Raw genomic sequence first — 16,149 nt, forward strand, 5'->3', positions numbered from 1 at the left:
AGGAGTAAATAAAATAGTGATGATAAGCTCCTCTGTCTGATCAGAAAGACTAGAGTCAGTGATGCCCCACCATTAAGTTGTGAAATGAGTGCACATTTGTGAACAAAATGCCTGCCCTCTTGGGGCAGAAGTAGGGAAATTTTTATACATGAAGTTTTTTTAATATATCACACAACATGGATTTTATTGAATTCTGTAAAGCTTTTAATATAATCAAGAAAGGTTAGGAAAATAATTTCAGAATGTATAAATTAGGGCAACAGAGCAGCAAAAAGATTCTTTGGAACTTCAGAAACACACTACCCCTTTGGGCAAATGAATAAGTTCAAGGGGTCCCACACAATCACATTTTATTTGCTGCTTTGCAATGTGGAATGTGGAAGAACAAACCTGTATCTACAAACTGCTACCTCAGTAGACACACTATTAATGAATGAGTTTTATCTCTGAAAAAAGAACATATTTATATTTCTCTGCTGTCTGTCTTCTGCAAAAGCTGGTTCTAAAGGATCACGACCATTCTCCTCTACTCTCTCTCCTCTTAATCATGCTAAATTTAACCTTTTTTTTTTCCATTTCTCCATAATTTTGTCACTTTTTTGTGTACAGAGAATCAGTAAATACGCTACACTTTGATTTCCTTTCATTTTTGTGTAGACTGGACAGATGTTCATCCAGTGTAGGCACCTGTGGCCGTGGTTGCTGCAATGTAGCACGGATGAGAAAGATAAAAAGGAACAGGTAGTCATTACCAAAGAAATTATCTCTGTGCCAAAAATAATAAAATATAGCTCTTTTCTTAATTGCACAATATCCCACAAAAAAGGGAACTGTGTTTGCCTGAAGATTTCTTTTTTAATACCCATGGGTCAGTATAAAGTAATCTGTTAAATAACTATGATTCTGCTGTCACTAAAGATATAAAATACTGAGAATCTCTGTAGTTATTATAATATTTGTGTAGTTAGAGTTGGGTGTTTTGTAACAACTCAGTCTAAAGTATAATAAAAGGTGAAGGTATAATAAAAATAAGTCAGAATATTTATTCTATCCTCTTTTTTCTGTTGTTATCCTTTTGTTTCTGCTTTTACAATTAACTTACCTTCTACTTGTTAGGCCATACAACGTTGCCCACATTGCATGTCTCTGATGGAAATGGTAGAATGGGAGAGAAGAGTAACCATGATGAAAGGCTGTTCAGCAGACTTCATCTAAAAGTTGCTTTACATAAGTGGGACTGAGGTCTTGTACCTTGAGGCACTTCAGTGTTCAACTCCAAAGCTGGTATAGAAAATTATTGGTTTAAAATAATTTTTGTATCTTGAAGATTTTGAGGCTCACTTGCTTCTTTTCCTCAATTCTTTTCCTCATGATTATATAACAAACTTTCTTTTTTTTTTTTTTTTAATCTCTGTGAGAAAAGAAAAATGCTTCATGGATTTCCAGATGTAGAAGTCTGCTCTGCAAAAGCACTGGATCAGGACTAATCACCATGGGCTCCTTTTATTGTCTGTGGGGGAAAAACTGGAGAAAGAAAAAACACTCTAAGGCATGATTCATACCATCCTAATGTAGGCATCTAAAATAGGTCAGGTTCATTGAGCTCTAAAATGTCTGTTTTTCTGTATGGGCAGAGGCATGGTCACCCTGGAGAATCACTAGCTTAGATGTGGATATTTATGTTATCAAGTTAGGTGAGATAATTTCCACCCCATGTAACTTTTGTGACCAAGAATAAATATCTATAAAGAAAGAAACATTGCCTCTATAAAAAAAGGCTTCTAATAGAATGATATGTGCTAAAGCTCTCATTCCACATTCCCTACAATGACCTAGATCCTTTAAATCTTAAAGATTGAAATGTCATCCCAGAGAAAAGCACGTTATGATACTGCATTATCCTTCATTCTGACTTGTGAAACTGATTTCTCACTCAACTTAAAACACATGCCAAGAAGTACACAGCAATGATCTAATTAAAGATGTGCACACAGAATTCAGAGCTGATTATTATGTGTATTATAATTACTGCATACAGTACATCAATATATTAGTGTATATACACATATATGTGTGGATATACATGCTAATAGAACACTTAAAAGACAATTATAGATAATGGTTGTAATTTCATACATTAATAAATGCACTATATTGGTATGCAAACTAATTAGATGTATGAAAATGTAGGGATAAAGACAACAAGAATATGTCCTTATTTTATTCTGAATTTCTGAAAGACTATTTAGCACAATAGAAATCTTCGTGCTGACATAATTCCATCACTAATTGGGGAAAAGAAAAGCATTCATTGAATATTTCTGTTTTGCATTTAGAAAGAAAAGCAGTTTCTGCATTGCCAAACTATCATCTATTCTGACATTTTCTAAAGCAGATGGTAAAGAACATCTATTAATTTTTTGAAATTGGCAGGTTCACATAACTTGATTGAAAGATTTTAAAAACAATTTGTACTGCTCTGCATTGGCAAAAAGCTTTGGCATACTGGAGAAGTCCAAGAGGCCTGGAAAAATCTAATGCCGTGTTGATATTTCAACAACGTAAACAGGATGACCACGGTAACTCTAGATGAGTTAACTTGACCTTGGTTCTGTGTGAAAGAATGGAACAGCTGATATGGCACTCGGTCCATAAGGAAATAGAAAATGGTAACATAATTACTGCCAGTCAACAGGACTTTATGCAAAACAGGTTAAGTTAAACAAACCGCGTAGTACTTTTGTGAGATAAGAATTTTGATTATTTGATTTGTTTTATAAAGGTAACTATGTTGACAAAACAATGCTTTTCAGACTTCTGTTAAGCACTGATATCACATGACACTCTGATTAAATGTTACACCAGAACGAAACCAAGACAACATATAATAAAAGAGACTAAACCGTAGAACTCAGAATTTCAATGTGTAATTGTTAACTAAAATTTACCAAGTATCACCAGAGGGCTGCTACAAAGATTCTTCCATGCCTTAGACAGTTATTCAATCCATTTACTTATGAGATGACAAAAAAAAAAAAAAAGAGGGCATAAACTGTAATATCTCTAAATTCTGAAAATGGCAAGAGGAAAGAAATGATGAGGACAGATTACAAACAGGAAGTGATTTAGACAACTGTAGCTAAGTAAAAATTATATGGGTGTAAATATTGCCACTTAAAAGCTGTTTTGGGAGGAGAACATAGAGATTACACTTGCAGGACTGAGCATAGTGGGTCTAAAAAAATGGATAGGAGATGGTAGATGGTTTTTAAGTGCAAAAGAGCACTAAGTTGGTTAATGTGATCCATGGTTTTACACTGGAAGGGGTGAGAACTGGTCTTTTTATGGCTGCTGTAGTCAGACCAAATCAAGCTCTCCAGAGGGAAAGACAGAAGCAATGAAAGCTACCACCCTACAGACACACAACACTCTGTTTTGAACTATAAAACCAAGCAGTGTCCTTGGGATATATTGCAAACACAGCAGATGAAGAAATAGTTAGCAGGGGTTATGTACATCTGCATAAATAAGGCACAAGAAGAACAGCAGGGAGTTTTTCCTTGTTGTGTTTGGGGAAACCAGACTTTGGCTACATTATTTGTAAATAAAGTTGCACAACTTTGCTAGCCTTTGTGGTGTTTGTGTTTTTGTTTTGGGTTTTTTTTTTTTTGATTTTGGTAAGTACAAAACAAGTCTCAGAGTGAATCAAGAAGCTTGAGGCTGTGATGAAATTTTCAAGATCCTTACTGGCAAACTTATCCTGATCATGTCCTGCTTATTTTCCTGTATTCTGGTCCCTAGGGATTTGCTGCGTAAGGAAGGACAGAGCTGTCTGCGGTACACACATACACACACACCCCCCATCCACAGTTACCCTGCTTCCTCCAGTCTCTCTTTTCGAAGAACACCAGAGAAAGACACTAATTTTCCATTCTTTGTTTTTCTTCCTGGCCTGTTTTTAAAGGAAAAGATGATAAAGACAGACTCTCTGCAAGTCTCACCTCACTCTTGCAGTTCAGAAAGGAGACAGCATGTATAAAAGAAGTTTGATGGGGATTTGAGGAGCTGTATGAGATTGCATGCAGCCAGCCAAGGGACCCTGATCTCTTAGTCCTCTCCAGTCTCCAGGGCCAGGGTTTTGGATGGAAACCATGAGGCAGGAAAAATGGACATTCAATATCTAAGTTCATTTCTGTACGGAGTCAAACCTGAAGTTTGAAGAAACTGCTTGGGATTCGGTAATCTGGTAGAGCTCAGTAGACTGCTGAAGGGAAGCAAAGGTGAAGCTGCAGAGAAAAAAAAGTGGGGAGAGATGAAGCTGGAGAGAAAAAAACTGGGGAGATGCATATCTCTTAGTATTAGTCAGTGTCTGTGGAAAAGACAGAAATAATGGCTGATAATGTGATGGGGAATCAGAGTGGTGCATCAGGCCATGTGAGGGAGCAGCCCTCATGCTGCCCCGCAGCACAGGCATATACCCCACACGCCTCAGGGTGCAAAGTACCTTTGGTGACTCACTACCTTGCAGTCCTGCAGCCTTTTCTCTCTGATCTGACACATTACCCTCCAATACATCAGTTCATGGAACAGAAGAGCCTGCAGCAAAAATAAGTACAAAGTGGGCCAAATGGAGAGAAGTCAGGCAGGAGCAAGTGTACAAATCTCATTGTTAATGCATGAGATTCAACAGATTGGGAACTGAGAGGCAAATGGGGGGCAGGACTGATAGCAGTGCTGGGAGAGTGTAGGAGTCAAAAAATCACCTAATCTAATCTAATCATTACTGATATTCATATGGGATGTGAAGATCAATAATGATGAAAAGGCATAAAATGGATAGGTTTTAAATAAAGCACTGATGAACAACATCCCGGCCCCTCAGCATCTTCATCATCAAGGATATTGTGGGCTTCTGTCTTTAATCCCTCTTCTAAATAGCCTGTAATTCTACCCTTTCTAAAACAATGCCCCAACAGCTGGTGTCTTCCTTCTTTCTCTATCATCATCAACAAACCATCTGTGCGAAGAGAGAGGGGAAAAAATGAAATGTCTATATTTTGCTCTCACCGGCTTTCCTCGCTGGCTAAGCATCTGTCCCACAGCTGTCACACAGCACTTAGAGAGCAATGAGTAACCTGAAAGTCCAAATGTCTTCCCACTTCCTGATTTTCAGGAAAATCATCTGCGTTGTGCTCTGTAATGCCTAAAATGTTTTCTGAAAATATCCAATAAATTCCAAAGTGGTCATATTGTATCAATGCAGGCAAGCAATCAAATATATTTGTCTTGGCCTTGTAAAAGAAAGGGGGCAAGTGTTAGCTAGTTCTCTAGAGTCCCTTTACAGCAAATGGTGGAAAGTTATTCTCTAATGGAAATATGTCACACCTTTTTTAATGCACTATTTTGTGATTGATGACACCAAAACTGTATACAACTAAACATAAGAGTCTTTCAAATTAAGCTGAATGCTTTTTTTAAGTGAGTGGAGCACACAATGTTGAGTCCATCAGGGTTTTATGCTACAGAAGTTCTAAAAATGCCCTAACTGGCAGGAAGATGAATGTGGCATGGTGAGAGGAGATGATATCTGTCTGGACATAAACTTCTCTGGTACAAAGTTAATGCCTTAATTCTTTGTAAAAAAATTGAATTAGTAGGTTCAATTGTAGGAATCAACACCTACACAATATGGCTACACATTACCTCCTCCATTATTAAAATACACATTAACCAGATTCACTATGCTTAATGTTAAACTTCCGAACTATCTGAAGAAAGGATTAATAACCCCCCCTTCATTACTTTGGAGGAACTCTAGAGGCTAAAATGCATTAGCCATTGAACTTTTAGATAGCTGTGGTTAGCTGAGATGAAACCACCTCACCAAACATGCAGGCACAGCCAATCCAGCCAAGTTTACAGCATGTCTTCACTTACCCCACCACTTATGGATATAACCTAATGGCCCCTCAAGGCCTGCACAGGAAGACTTAAATATCAGAATCAAATTTGATCACAAGTTGTTTGTGCTGCAGAGGACATCAGATCTAAAACCTCCATCAGCTGACTTTAAAATTCATGCTGCTATAATAAATACAATTTAAATTGTGAATATCTTGCTTAAGTGACTTGTTAAGCCTGCAAAAAAAGTATCAAATTTATCCAAGAAAATACAAAAAGGTAGAATGAGGTTGTTGAGAGAAAATACGTCTTGTGGATTGTGATGGTTTTCTTCAGCTATAAGATCTCTTCTGGAAATGCAGAGTACAGCTGCTGCATTTCTGTAATACAGCCCGGTCTGCTGTGGTGGTTTAAAACCAGGTGGGAATTAAACTCCAAATAATCTGTTCCTCTTCCCCCTGCCTCTGCTCCGGTGAGAGAGGAACAAAGGAAGAGACTATGTGTTGAGATAATAATTTATCAAAAGCAAACAGCCATGGAATAAGAAATGCACAGTAATAGCAACGGCATTAAATACAGAAGTGTACAAAGGAGAAGGTGCTTTACCCACAGAGGTGCTCACCACCTTGACTCCATTCTGCATGGCTGCTGAGACAAAGACAAGATGGCAAGCACTCTCCACAGCCAGCATTCCCTGTCCCAGAGCCCAAGACAACAAAAACCAGTGATGGTCAAACACCCAAAGAGCTGGATGGTCTGCACTGTGCCACTCACTTCCTGGGCTGCTGGCTCGGTTGTGTTTGGCAGTCTTCAGCTCGGCTCCTCACCACTCGGCTTGGGATCGGCTGGGCTTGGGCTCAGCTCAGGCTCAGCCCAGGCTCAGCTCAGGCATGGCTCACGTCCACTGCTCTGTTCCTGTGGCTGCTTCCCACACCAGCACCACAGCCTGTGTGCTCTGCTGGGCTCAGCTGTGTTTGCCACCTGGAGTTGCATTCTTCCTGAGGGATAGGAAGGGATGGGCGGCAACAAGAGAGGGACAAAGTCTGCAGGGCTGGTCCTGGCAACTTCCCCAGGAAGAAAGGGAACAAAATGGCCCCACTTCCAGAGTGTGCTCCCCTTTTCTTCCCCTGAAAGCCACTCTCCATGGTTCTATACCATGTGCAGAGAGGATGCACATGGTATAGAACAGCAGCCTAGCTCTGCCCCTTTACCAGCACCTGCAAGAAAAACTAGGACATCCATTCAGCACTTAAAGTTTAAAATGAGGGACAGGAATTAATTTAATGAAACTAATGAACTTGAGACAAAATATTGTCAGTTCGGTGAGGTCATTTTCAAATAGAAGGGAGCCTGGTCAATTGATGTGCGCTCCTCAGTCTTGCTGAAACAATTCAGAGGGAACTGGAACACAGGAATCCTGAAACACAGGAAGTTCCACATGAAGATAGGCAAGAACTTCTTTACTGTGCAGATCACAAAGTACTGGAACAGGTTGCCGAGAGAGATTGTGGAGTCTCCTTTCCAGCAGATATTCATGAGACATCTGGACACAATCTTGAGCAGCATCCTCCAGGGTACCCTGTTTGAACGGGTAGATTGGTGTAGGTAACTTCAAGTGATCCCTTCCAACCTTACTCACATTGTGATTCTGTGAGTCAGTGACTGGTTTGTAAGATTTTCACATTTTTCCGAATATTAAAATCCAAGTGGAGGCAATGTTTACAGTAGTGTATCAATTTGATTTGTGTGTGCAGTGTGGTTACAAAGTTGAACCTGCACTTGGAAAAAGACAATAAAAATTAATTTACTAAAGAGAGCCTTCAAAAGTCAGAAACACAAAAACCTGCAATTTTTTTTTCAATCTGAAATTAAAAAAAAAAAAAAAAACAAACAAAAAACTAAATCAACAAGTCATTAAATGGTGTAGTAAGATTATTTCAGTATTACCTGCCTAAAAGATTGATAATGTAAGGATGTCTCAAAGTGTGAATGTTTTGGGGGCTGTGAATTTTACCTTGTAAGTATTTCTTTAAATATAAACAATTGTTCGTTTTAAACTGGATTCTTCTGCAAGAATAACAAGATCACTTCCCCACAGGCATTTTCAGCAAAAGTTCAATTAACAACTTTACAGCCAACTACTGACTTTAAAACCATCTTATATTTCCACAAGCTATAAATTTTATCTGTTTAACTTATACCAGTGTGATAGTTACATTTTTAGAACAGTGGTTGTGTTTATCCATTCCTAAACAAAGCAAAAATGTTATTTTATTACAAAGAAGGACACCTTCTCAGGAAATAGTTGCAGAGGAGACTTCTGTAAATAAATGCTGGCAAGGGTAACCCAAAGGCCAAACTGCAGCGCAGCCCAGGGATCTCTCACAAGGTTGAATTTAGTTGGGACAGAGGTTTTTGTTAGCAAACAAACTCAGAACACTTTGTACCAGAAATGCAAGGTCCTTCAGCTCCCTAAAAGGTATAAGAAAAAGATACCCCTAGGAAGCTTCATTTCTAAGGTATCTTTCAGGTCCTTACACAACGCCACAGCTGAAGAAAGGGCTTGCTTTGGTTTGGTCACTGCAAGGCAGTGAACTGAATCTCAGCTCACTGATCCACTTCCATACCAGCTGCATTCAAGAGGCGACAGCAGCTCTTGCCATGTCCACCTTTGGACATTGATCTTTCTATCTATTCATCATCTAATTTGGATGTCATTCATCTTTAAAAAATCTACTTCTGTAACCTCGAGAGTTTTTACAAGTTGAAGAGTCTCTCAAAAAAGAAGTGTGTAGGAATGAAGCAAGGCACCCAGAAGCATTCCCTTATTGTATGATTAAATGCAAGAGATGAAATTAAAAACATGTTCATGTGCCATGATTACCTCATTCTCTTTTGTTACATATGCTGTTCCTTTGCTTAATCAGCAGTTTAACTGGAAGCACACTCTTCACTTGTATTTAATTTTGTGGTCTCACACTTTAGTAGTGAACATGTCACATTTACATGAATTTGAAATTTAAAAAACATTAAGTGACCATTTCATTTTGCATCCATGAGCACTCAGCAGAACAGGCAAGAATCTTTTCTTTTTTCCTTTTTGTGGAATTTACTTGACAGCAATTTTTTAATCAAGTTATTATAATCAGACATGCAGATTGCCTCCAACCATGGTAATGCTTGATACAACAAGTATCTTGGACATGCCGCCTCCTCCTTCTTTTGCCCCACAATCCATGAGAGAGTCTCTAGCATGGGTGGGGTGTTTGAGCCCTTATGCCCAAGAACTGGGAGGAGGGCAACCTCTCTTACAGGCTCATGAAAGTGCATGTATTCCTGGTGCCAAGAGTTTTGTACTCATCTTGTTGTGATGCTTAACTTTCCTGAAATTAATAGTTGCACTTAATCTCCATACCTGAAAAGATGTGTTTCCAAAAATTAATTTGTAAAAGATCCTCCACCTCTTCCCTCAGGACATGTGTGGCCTATGTACTTCCCCCATGCATATAAGCCCATCAAAATATGGAAGGCTAACACTTTTCAGTTCTTTACATGCCGAGCGTGCCTGCAGTGTCCATTTGTTAGGAAATGGGGGAGCGGGAGCTGCCGCTTGTCAGTCAGGAACAGCGTTCACAGGACTGCAGAATTGCATTTGCCTCCCCACACTGGCAATATTCCTCAAGTCACTGCATATGTACAATATGTACATTAAACAAAACAGAAAGAGGCCCACCATTAATTACCCATCTACACAGTGCCTAACACAATGGAAGCCTGAGGCTCCTGTGAGTTTCCCAGACGCTGCCTAAATAAAGCAGATAGATGGTAATTTTCCTTGAAAGCAGTCAGCCTACTCTGAGGGCAAGCCTTCCTCACCTTATTCACATAAAACTTCCACTGAAGGGGTACACTCAGAAAAGCAGGCAAGATTTTCCTCTGCAGTGTCTCTATTTCCCCAAATGTCTCTCCATATTCCCGGTGGTCTCGTGCATGCACAAATGAGATCAGCTAATGTCCTGCACAACTAAGAATTGCACCAAAAGTATATCCCCAACACTAAGAGATGATTCATAATCACAGTTTTACACTCTTTATTTTGCACAGTTAAATTATCAGATAGAAAAAGAAAATAAAACAAGAGAGAGAGAGAGAGAAAGAAAGTGAAGATTGTTCTTTTCTCTTTCAACAGTAGTAATCCTGGAGCTATTTATAGGTATAAATATCACAGAAATCCAACAAAATAGGACTGGAAGTAAACATGAGATCATCTAGACTATCACACTGCCCTGAGTCAGGACAACTGTACTTGTGTCATTCCTGAGCAATATTTGAGCAGCTTAAAATGCTCTAGTGATAGGGACTCTATAAAAATCCCTTGACAGTCTACTCCAGAATTGCATTACCCCTGCTGTTAGGAAAATTATCCTAATGTCAAGATGAATGATGGAGGAAGTTAGGCTACCTTCAGAAGTTTGTTTTTTTTTTTTTAAAGGCTGGAGGAAAAAAAGCTACTACCTAAAGCAGATGCAAAGGCCAGATGCAAACAGCCAAGTGAATTGTAAGGCAGAGGGGAAAGCTGAATGACTGGAATGATTTTGCTGGGGAACAGCCTTCAAGAGCATTCAGAAAAGAACAAAAAATGTGGCTAGAGTAACCTGCCTAGGGAAAAAAAGTAAACAAATAGATTTTCAAACAGAATACTACTAGTAAGAAACAGAATTGAAAAAGCAGAAAACAAACAAGCCCTCTTCTGTTCAAGTCCTGTGGTTTTTGGGCAAACGAGGCTTTGCAAATTTTCAGTAAATATTGCATCAAAGAAATATTGAATTCTATCATCCATTCTCATCTTGGAGAGAAAAACACCCTAAAGGACCGTAGATCTTGACTATCTATACAGGTCAGAAAAGTACATTACAAAATCTCTAAAAAAAAAAAAAAAAAAAAAACAAACCAGCAAAAAGGGCTCGATGTTCTCAGAGGCAAGAGGGGTATTGACTTCAATTACTGCTTAATAAATATTTGTCTCTGTTCCTTCATGAACACTTTGTTTTTTCCCCTAGGAGAGAACTGGTTATATCCTATCAGGCATTTTTTTTAAATAACAATATTTTTTAAATCAGTGATCAATCCAGTAGGAATGAAAGCACTTCTCCCGGGGGTGTGGGGGATATCCGAACGAACAGAAACCAACACACCATCAACAACAGCAACCGAACGCGTCTGGCTGCCCGCGCGTCGCTGCTCCGGAGCGCCCGCGGTGCCCCCGCGGTGCCGCCAGGGGGGGCAGCCCCAGCGCCGGGCGGGGGCGGCCCGAGGCTGCTCCGCGGCCCTGCGGCTCCTCCATCGCCGCCCACCACGCACACACATCAAGGGAAAAAAAAATAAAAAAACCCACAAAAAACGCAAACCAAACCCGAACCAAAATAAAACCCGCAACCAACAAAAATAGATGTTCCAGGAAGAAAATCCTGGTGATTGCGAAGCGCTGACGCATATCAGCCCCCAGTGCGTAATTTTCGCACCGGCAGCGGAGGGGCGGGAGCGGGGCAGGAGCTGATCCACACCCCCCGCACGCCCCCAGCCCTTCCCCCGGCTCGCCGCGGGAGCTTTACCAAAAGCGGCGATTTCCGCGGGAGGAGCCGGACGCGCAGCCCCCGCACCGGCGGCGGGACCGGCGGAGCCGGGCGGGAGGGGCCGGGGCCGGCCCGAGGAGCCCCCGCCGGGCCCCGGCTGGCAGCCCGAGCGCCGCCCGACCCGGGGACACGCTGCTGCAGCAAGACCTGGTCCCGAACCGGCCTTTTGCGGGTTCACCTGTCACAGGAAGAAGAGCTGTCTGCTTGTTCAGACCCCGGGAGCTTGCGCAGGGCTTTGCCCAAACACCACAAACACCAGCAGCGAATCCGCCTGCCTGGGGACGCCGGGGCTCTGAATCTGCCACTTGAGATATAAATTTGAGGAAGAAATGATCCAAATGGATAAAAATACCCAAGTCCTAGTAAAAAGAAAACAAACAAACAAACAAACAAACAAAAACCCCTGCAAATAAGGCATGCTCCTCAGCTTAATCCCCCCTCCATATAAGAATGTACAAGGTAGTGATAGCAACATTATTTCTGTGTATATTTCAAATAATTAAGTACTATTTGCTTCAAGAATTACTGAATATGCACAAAGCTGCATAACTGTAACCCTTATTTATTTAACCTGGAATTATCTGGAAAACTGTGGGTGCTATATTCACTGAAGCAAATAACCTTTACTTTAGAAAAGTATTTTTAGGGTCTGTGATTTTTGAGTATCTTTCCCTTTTGTACAAAACCACCCATAGCTGTTTACACAGGACCAGGGGTCAAAAAAAAAATTGACAGCCCCTATTTAAGGGTAAGGACAACTGCATCATTTAGCATTAGTCTTGATATAAAGGAATAAAACCTGCTGTTAGGAGTTACTAAATTAGTAGTATCAACAAAGTCTTTTGTAAAACTATCTGGAAAGATGACCTGTCCTTCCTCCCAAATAACACAGACTTCTCAGTCAGTAGTACAGTCATGGTACATTAGCGCTCTAAGGAGTTGAGAAAGGTTAGAGAGAAACAAGTTCATTGGAGTTCATGTCCTCTTACACTCAGGTTATGAAATGTATAACCAGAATGACACTGTATCAGGAATATGCAAATAAATGTACCAGGGAATAAACTCACTTCACCTGTTTATGTAGAAGTTCAAGGACATCAAAATATAAATCACTCTGTTTTGTTGGAACAGATAACTGTACTCTTAATAGTATAAGAAAATGTTGCTGACGCACATAATCTTTCTCTTTCTCTTTTTCCCATGGCTTCACTACCATCAGCTCTGTGAACCTGGCAACAGGTAGAAGGCAACAGCCAAGCCAAACATCAAACACATCCCTTTCAACTGTTACTCTTTAGCCTGACATTGAAAGATATTTCAAAATTACATTTAGAATAAGAGCAAAGGAAAAACTTATTTTAAAGGATGTCACAAATTTTGAAATTCAACCTACTCATGCATCCAGTCTTTCAGAAAGTGTCTTTTGAGTAACTGTGACTTTGGGTAGTATTTAAATATAGCTACATATTTACAGGGCCTCATGCTTTAATCCCACTAATGGAGGTGGAGGGCGGAGGGGCAGGGAACAAACAAAAAACCCCAACTGGACCCTGTATGTGCTGGGTTTGTAGAATCAAGCTTCCAGATGTAACTAAAAGCAGTTGCATGCCCCTAGAAGTAATAAATTCAATCATTTAACTTTATTCAGACAAACAGCCTTCCCAAGCAAAATTCATTGATTGCTTAGAAGTTCATTGCTTGCAAAACAGTGCTGTTGGCCAGTGTTTAGCAGTTTAGCATCCATCCATATAGCTCAGTAATGAAAACATGAAGTTTAAACACACTTACACATAAATTAAATGATCACAACTTTTTTTTTTTTTTTTTTTTTTTCAATACAGCTAAGGAACCCCAAGTACTTGAAGCATGGAAATGTGCATCAGTAGGGCTCTGTGCTGACAAAACTGTATTTGCTGTATCTAAATTTCATTGCCAAAAGCAAGGTCTGTAATTTTCTAGGCATGTCTCTGCCATTTTAGGATGGACAGAGGTAACATTTTATGACTGACATAACTGATGGCAAATGCCCCTCACACAGATAGTATATTTTCATAAATCTGACCATTACCCAACACAGTTTATTTTTCTTGGAGGAAAAAGGACCTGGCTGAAGCCTGGTATGCTGGCAAAAGCATAGTTTAGCAGGCAGGAAAGATGCTAATATTAGAACTATTTGGTTGGTGTACTTTAATATTAGCAAAGCATTCCCAGTCAAGATCTCAGACTGAAAGGTGATGTGGTGAAATAGAGTTGGGGTAGAGTAATATGACAGAAGAAAATGAATGGGAGGGCAAAACAGGATCATTTTTTCTTTCATTATGAAATTGTTCTATAGAGATGACTTATGCAAACATCCTCTGACAAATCTGTTGCATTACATTCTGTCACCCCTATGTTGTGCCTGAAGTTGTTTGGTGGAAAAAGGGTGCATGTGTTGTGCTTAACCATCCCATTCATGGCCCTCTGTATCTCTGAAACCCCAGTTATTTCAGAAATTAAAGCAAACATTCCTACACAAAGCACAGGAATAGCTAAATCATAAGACATGCCAGCCTGTAGGACCACTGAATTTTAGCTGAAAGGTGGGATGGACAAGTGGTATTAGTGCATTTAATGTAATTAAATGTCCTGTAATTATGTTGAAATGACTGTGAAATTTTTTCAGAAGGGATACAGTGTTGAAAAACAATTCAGAGGAGTTCAGAGAAAACTTTGAATAAGTCAGATCCTCTATGTAAACTAAGACCATTCACTCCAGAGTGTTGGTCATGAAATAATTTACTTTTAAACCTGAATTCTACAAATGCCTGGGTCCCACTTTTTGTGTTCGGTACCTGTTATGCAGTAAAAAAAACCAAACAAAACCCCAAACATAACTATGGAAAAATAATGCTTGTTATGAATCAACCACTGCTAAAAATAAGCTGCTAAATATATATCAATGCCAATAGAAATAAAAACTATAAACTGGATTCTAGTCTATCCTAACATCTTTGTCACAGAAATTGTTTGCAAACAAAGCTGTGCTGCTATAGCCACTATATTTAATCTGTATTACCCACATGGTCAAGAATAACATATATGACAGTGTTGAGCAGATGAAATAATATTTATCTTTTTGACATTTCAGACCTAAGAATGCTTGCTCAAGGTCACCAATATATTTCATAAATGTCTGGGGAAAATATTTTCAAATTCCCAAGGGGTTTGCAGAAAAAAAGTTTGAGTTTATAGGCCCAGATCACCCATCCAGTGGCAAGAAACTTTTAGCTAGTTAACTAACTTCCTTATGCCTTTGGTAGTGTGGATGTAGGAGATAGTTTGGCCTGCTACAGTCATAGCTAGAAAATCAGCTATTCCTGAGTTTTCATATGAAGCTGTCCTCACTGAGATTTGTTATAAAATCATTAGAATAATCTAAGTTTACAATTACCAATTCTATGCATTTTTCCAGCTAGAGAAATCAAAGCACATTGCCAGGACAGTAGAGATTGTCAGCATTATTTTCTGTGAAGAATCACACAGGTACACAGAGGTCTCAGGTACCTTGCGTAAGGTTTACACTCTTTTCTTGCTTCTGCAGAGAGGTTCGTGCCTCTGATCTCAAATTACTCCTCTAACTCCGTTGAACCCCCCCTAAATGTAATAAACCCCGGTAAGTACTAGTTAATGTTAATGTTATTATTTTCCCGTAAAATGGGACAGGTCTTCCTTCATAAGATGCTTTGCTGCAGCATACTGGTATTTACAGTGAAATCCTTTCCAATCACACTTCTCTCCCCTCTGTTACAGCCATTAATTTCTAAATGAGTTATCATGACCCAAACCGCGGAGAATTTCGTGCAGGAGGGAGCTGAGCTACAACAGCGGTATATGCGGGCTGCGGACGGCCCCGCCGCCTTCCCGTCGGGAGCACGGGGAGAGCTCGGCCACGGCCCCGCACGGCGGCAGCTGGAAGCGCCGCATCACTTTCCTCTGTTTTTTTCCCTCGCTTGTTTGTTTGTGGTGTTGTTTTTGTGGGGGTTTCCCCCCCTCGTCTTTACTCGCAAACTTGGCTGTTTCAGCTTCGGCGCAGGCCGACAAATTAAAGCGCGTCCGAAGGCACTCCAGGGAGAGACGGGAAAACACGGATGGATGTTTGCGTGACCCCAGCCTCACTTTTCTTCCCGGGCATGTGCAAAGGGAGGCTTCCCCAGCCGCTCCCGGGCGGCGGAGATGCGGCTGCGGTTAGGAACAGGCTGGACGGTGTCAGTACAGCTTATTCCCTTCATCCCTCGACTTCTACTATCGCTGTCCTCCCCGCACTACTCTGCGCGCTTGGTGACGCGCCGCGACCGCCCTCATCGGGGGGCGAGAGCCCGGCATGCCCGCCCTGCAGCCCCCTCCTGGGCCCCTGCGTTCCCCCTTCCTTCCCCCGCTCCCGCCTCACACAGGGAAATGCGGGCTGGACAGACCCCCGCCCCTCCTGCCGCCCACCCCGGCCGGGGCCCCTCCGCCCCGCCTCGCCGTTCACCTCCCTCCGGTGGAGGGAGAGAAAGGCGCTCATTGATCCGCGGGCGCGGCCCGCCCGGTGACGAGCGTGCGGCTCCCCTGTAAACAAGCGCGGCACCTCGCT

General features: G+C 41.0%; 1 protein-coding gene across 1 annotated transcript; it reads right to left on the reverse strand.

Moving 5' to 3' along the window:
- Positions 1-7,113: 7,113 nt before the first annotated feature.
- On the reverse strand, positions 7,114-15,500 carry LOC119703694. The gene is made up of 4 exons (XM_038143852.1): positions 15,397-15,500; positions 12,709-12,763; positions 11,514-11,893; positions 7,114-7,480 (listed from the first exon to the last, which is right to left on the reverse strand). The coding sequence occupies exons 1-4, from the start codon at positions 15,498-15,500 to the stop codon at positions 7,216-7,218; spliced, it is 804 nt and encodes a 267-aa protein (XP_037999780.1). The 3' UTR covers positions 7,114-7,215.
- Positions 15,501-16,149: the final 649 nt, after the last annotated feature.

This window comes from Motacilla alba, chromosome 1, assembly GCF_015832195.1.
Source record: "Motacilla alba alba isolate MOTALB_02 chromosome 1, Motacilla_alba_V1.0_pri, whole genome shotgun sequence".
Classification (NCBI taxonomy): Eukaryota; Metazoa; Chordata; class Aves; order Passeriformes; family Motacillidae; genus Motacilla; species Motacilla alba.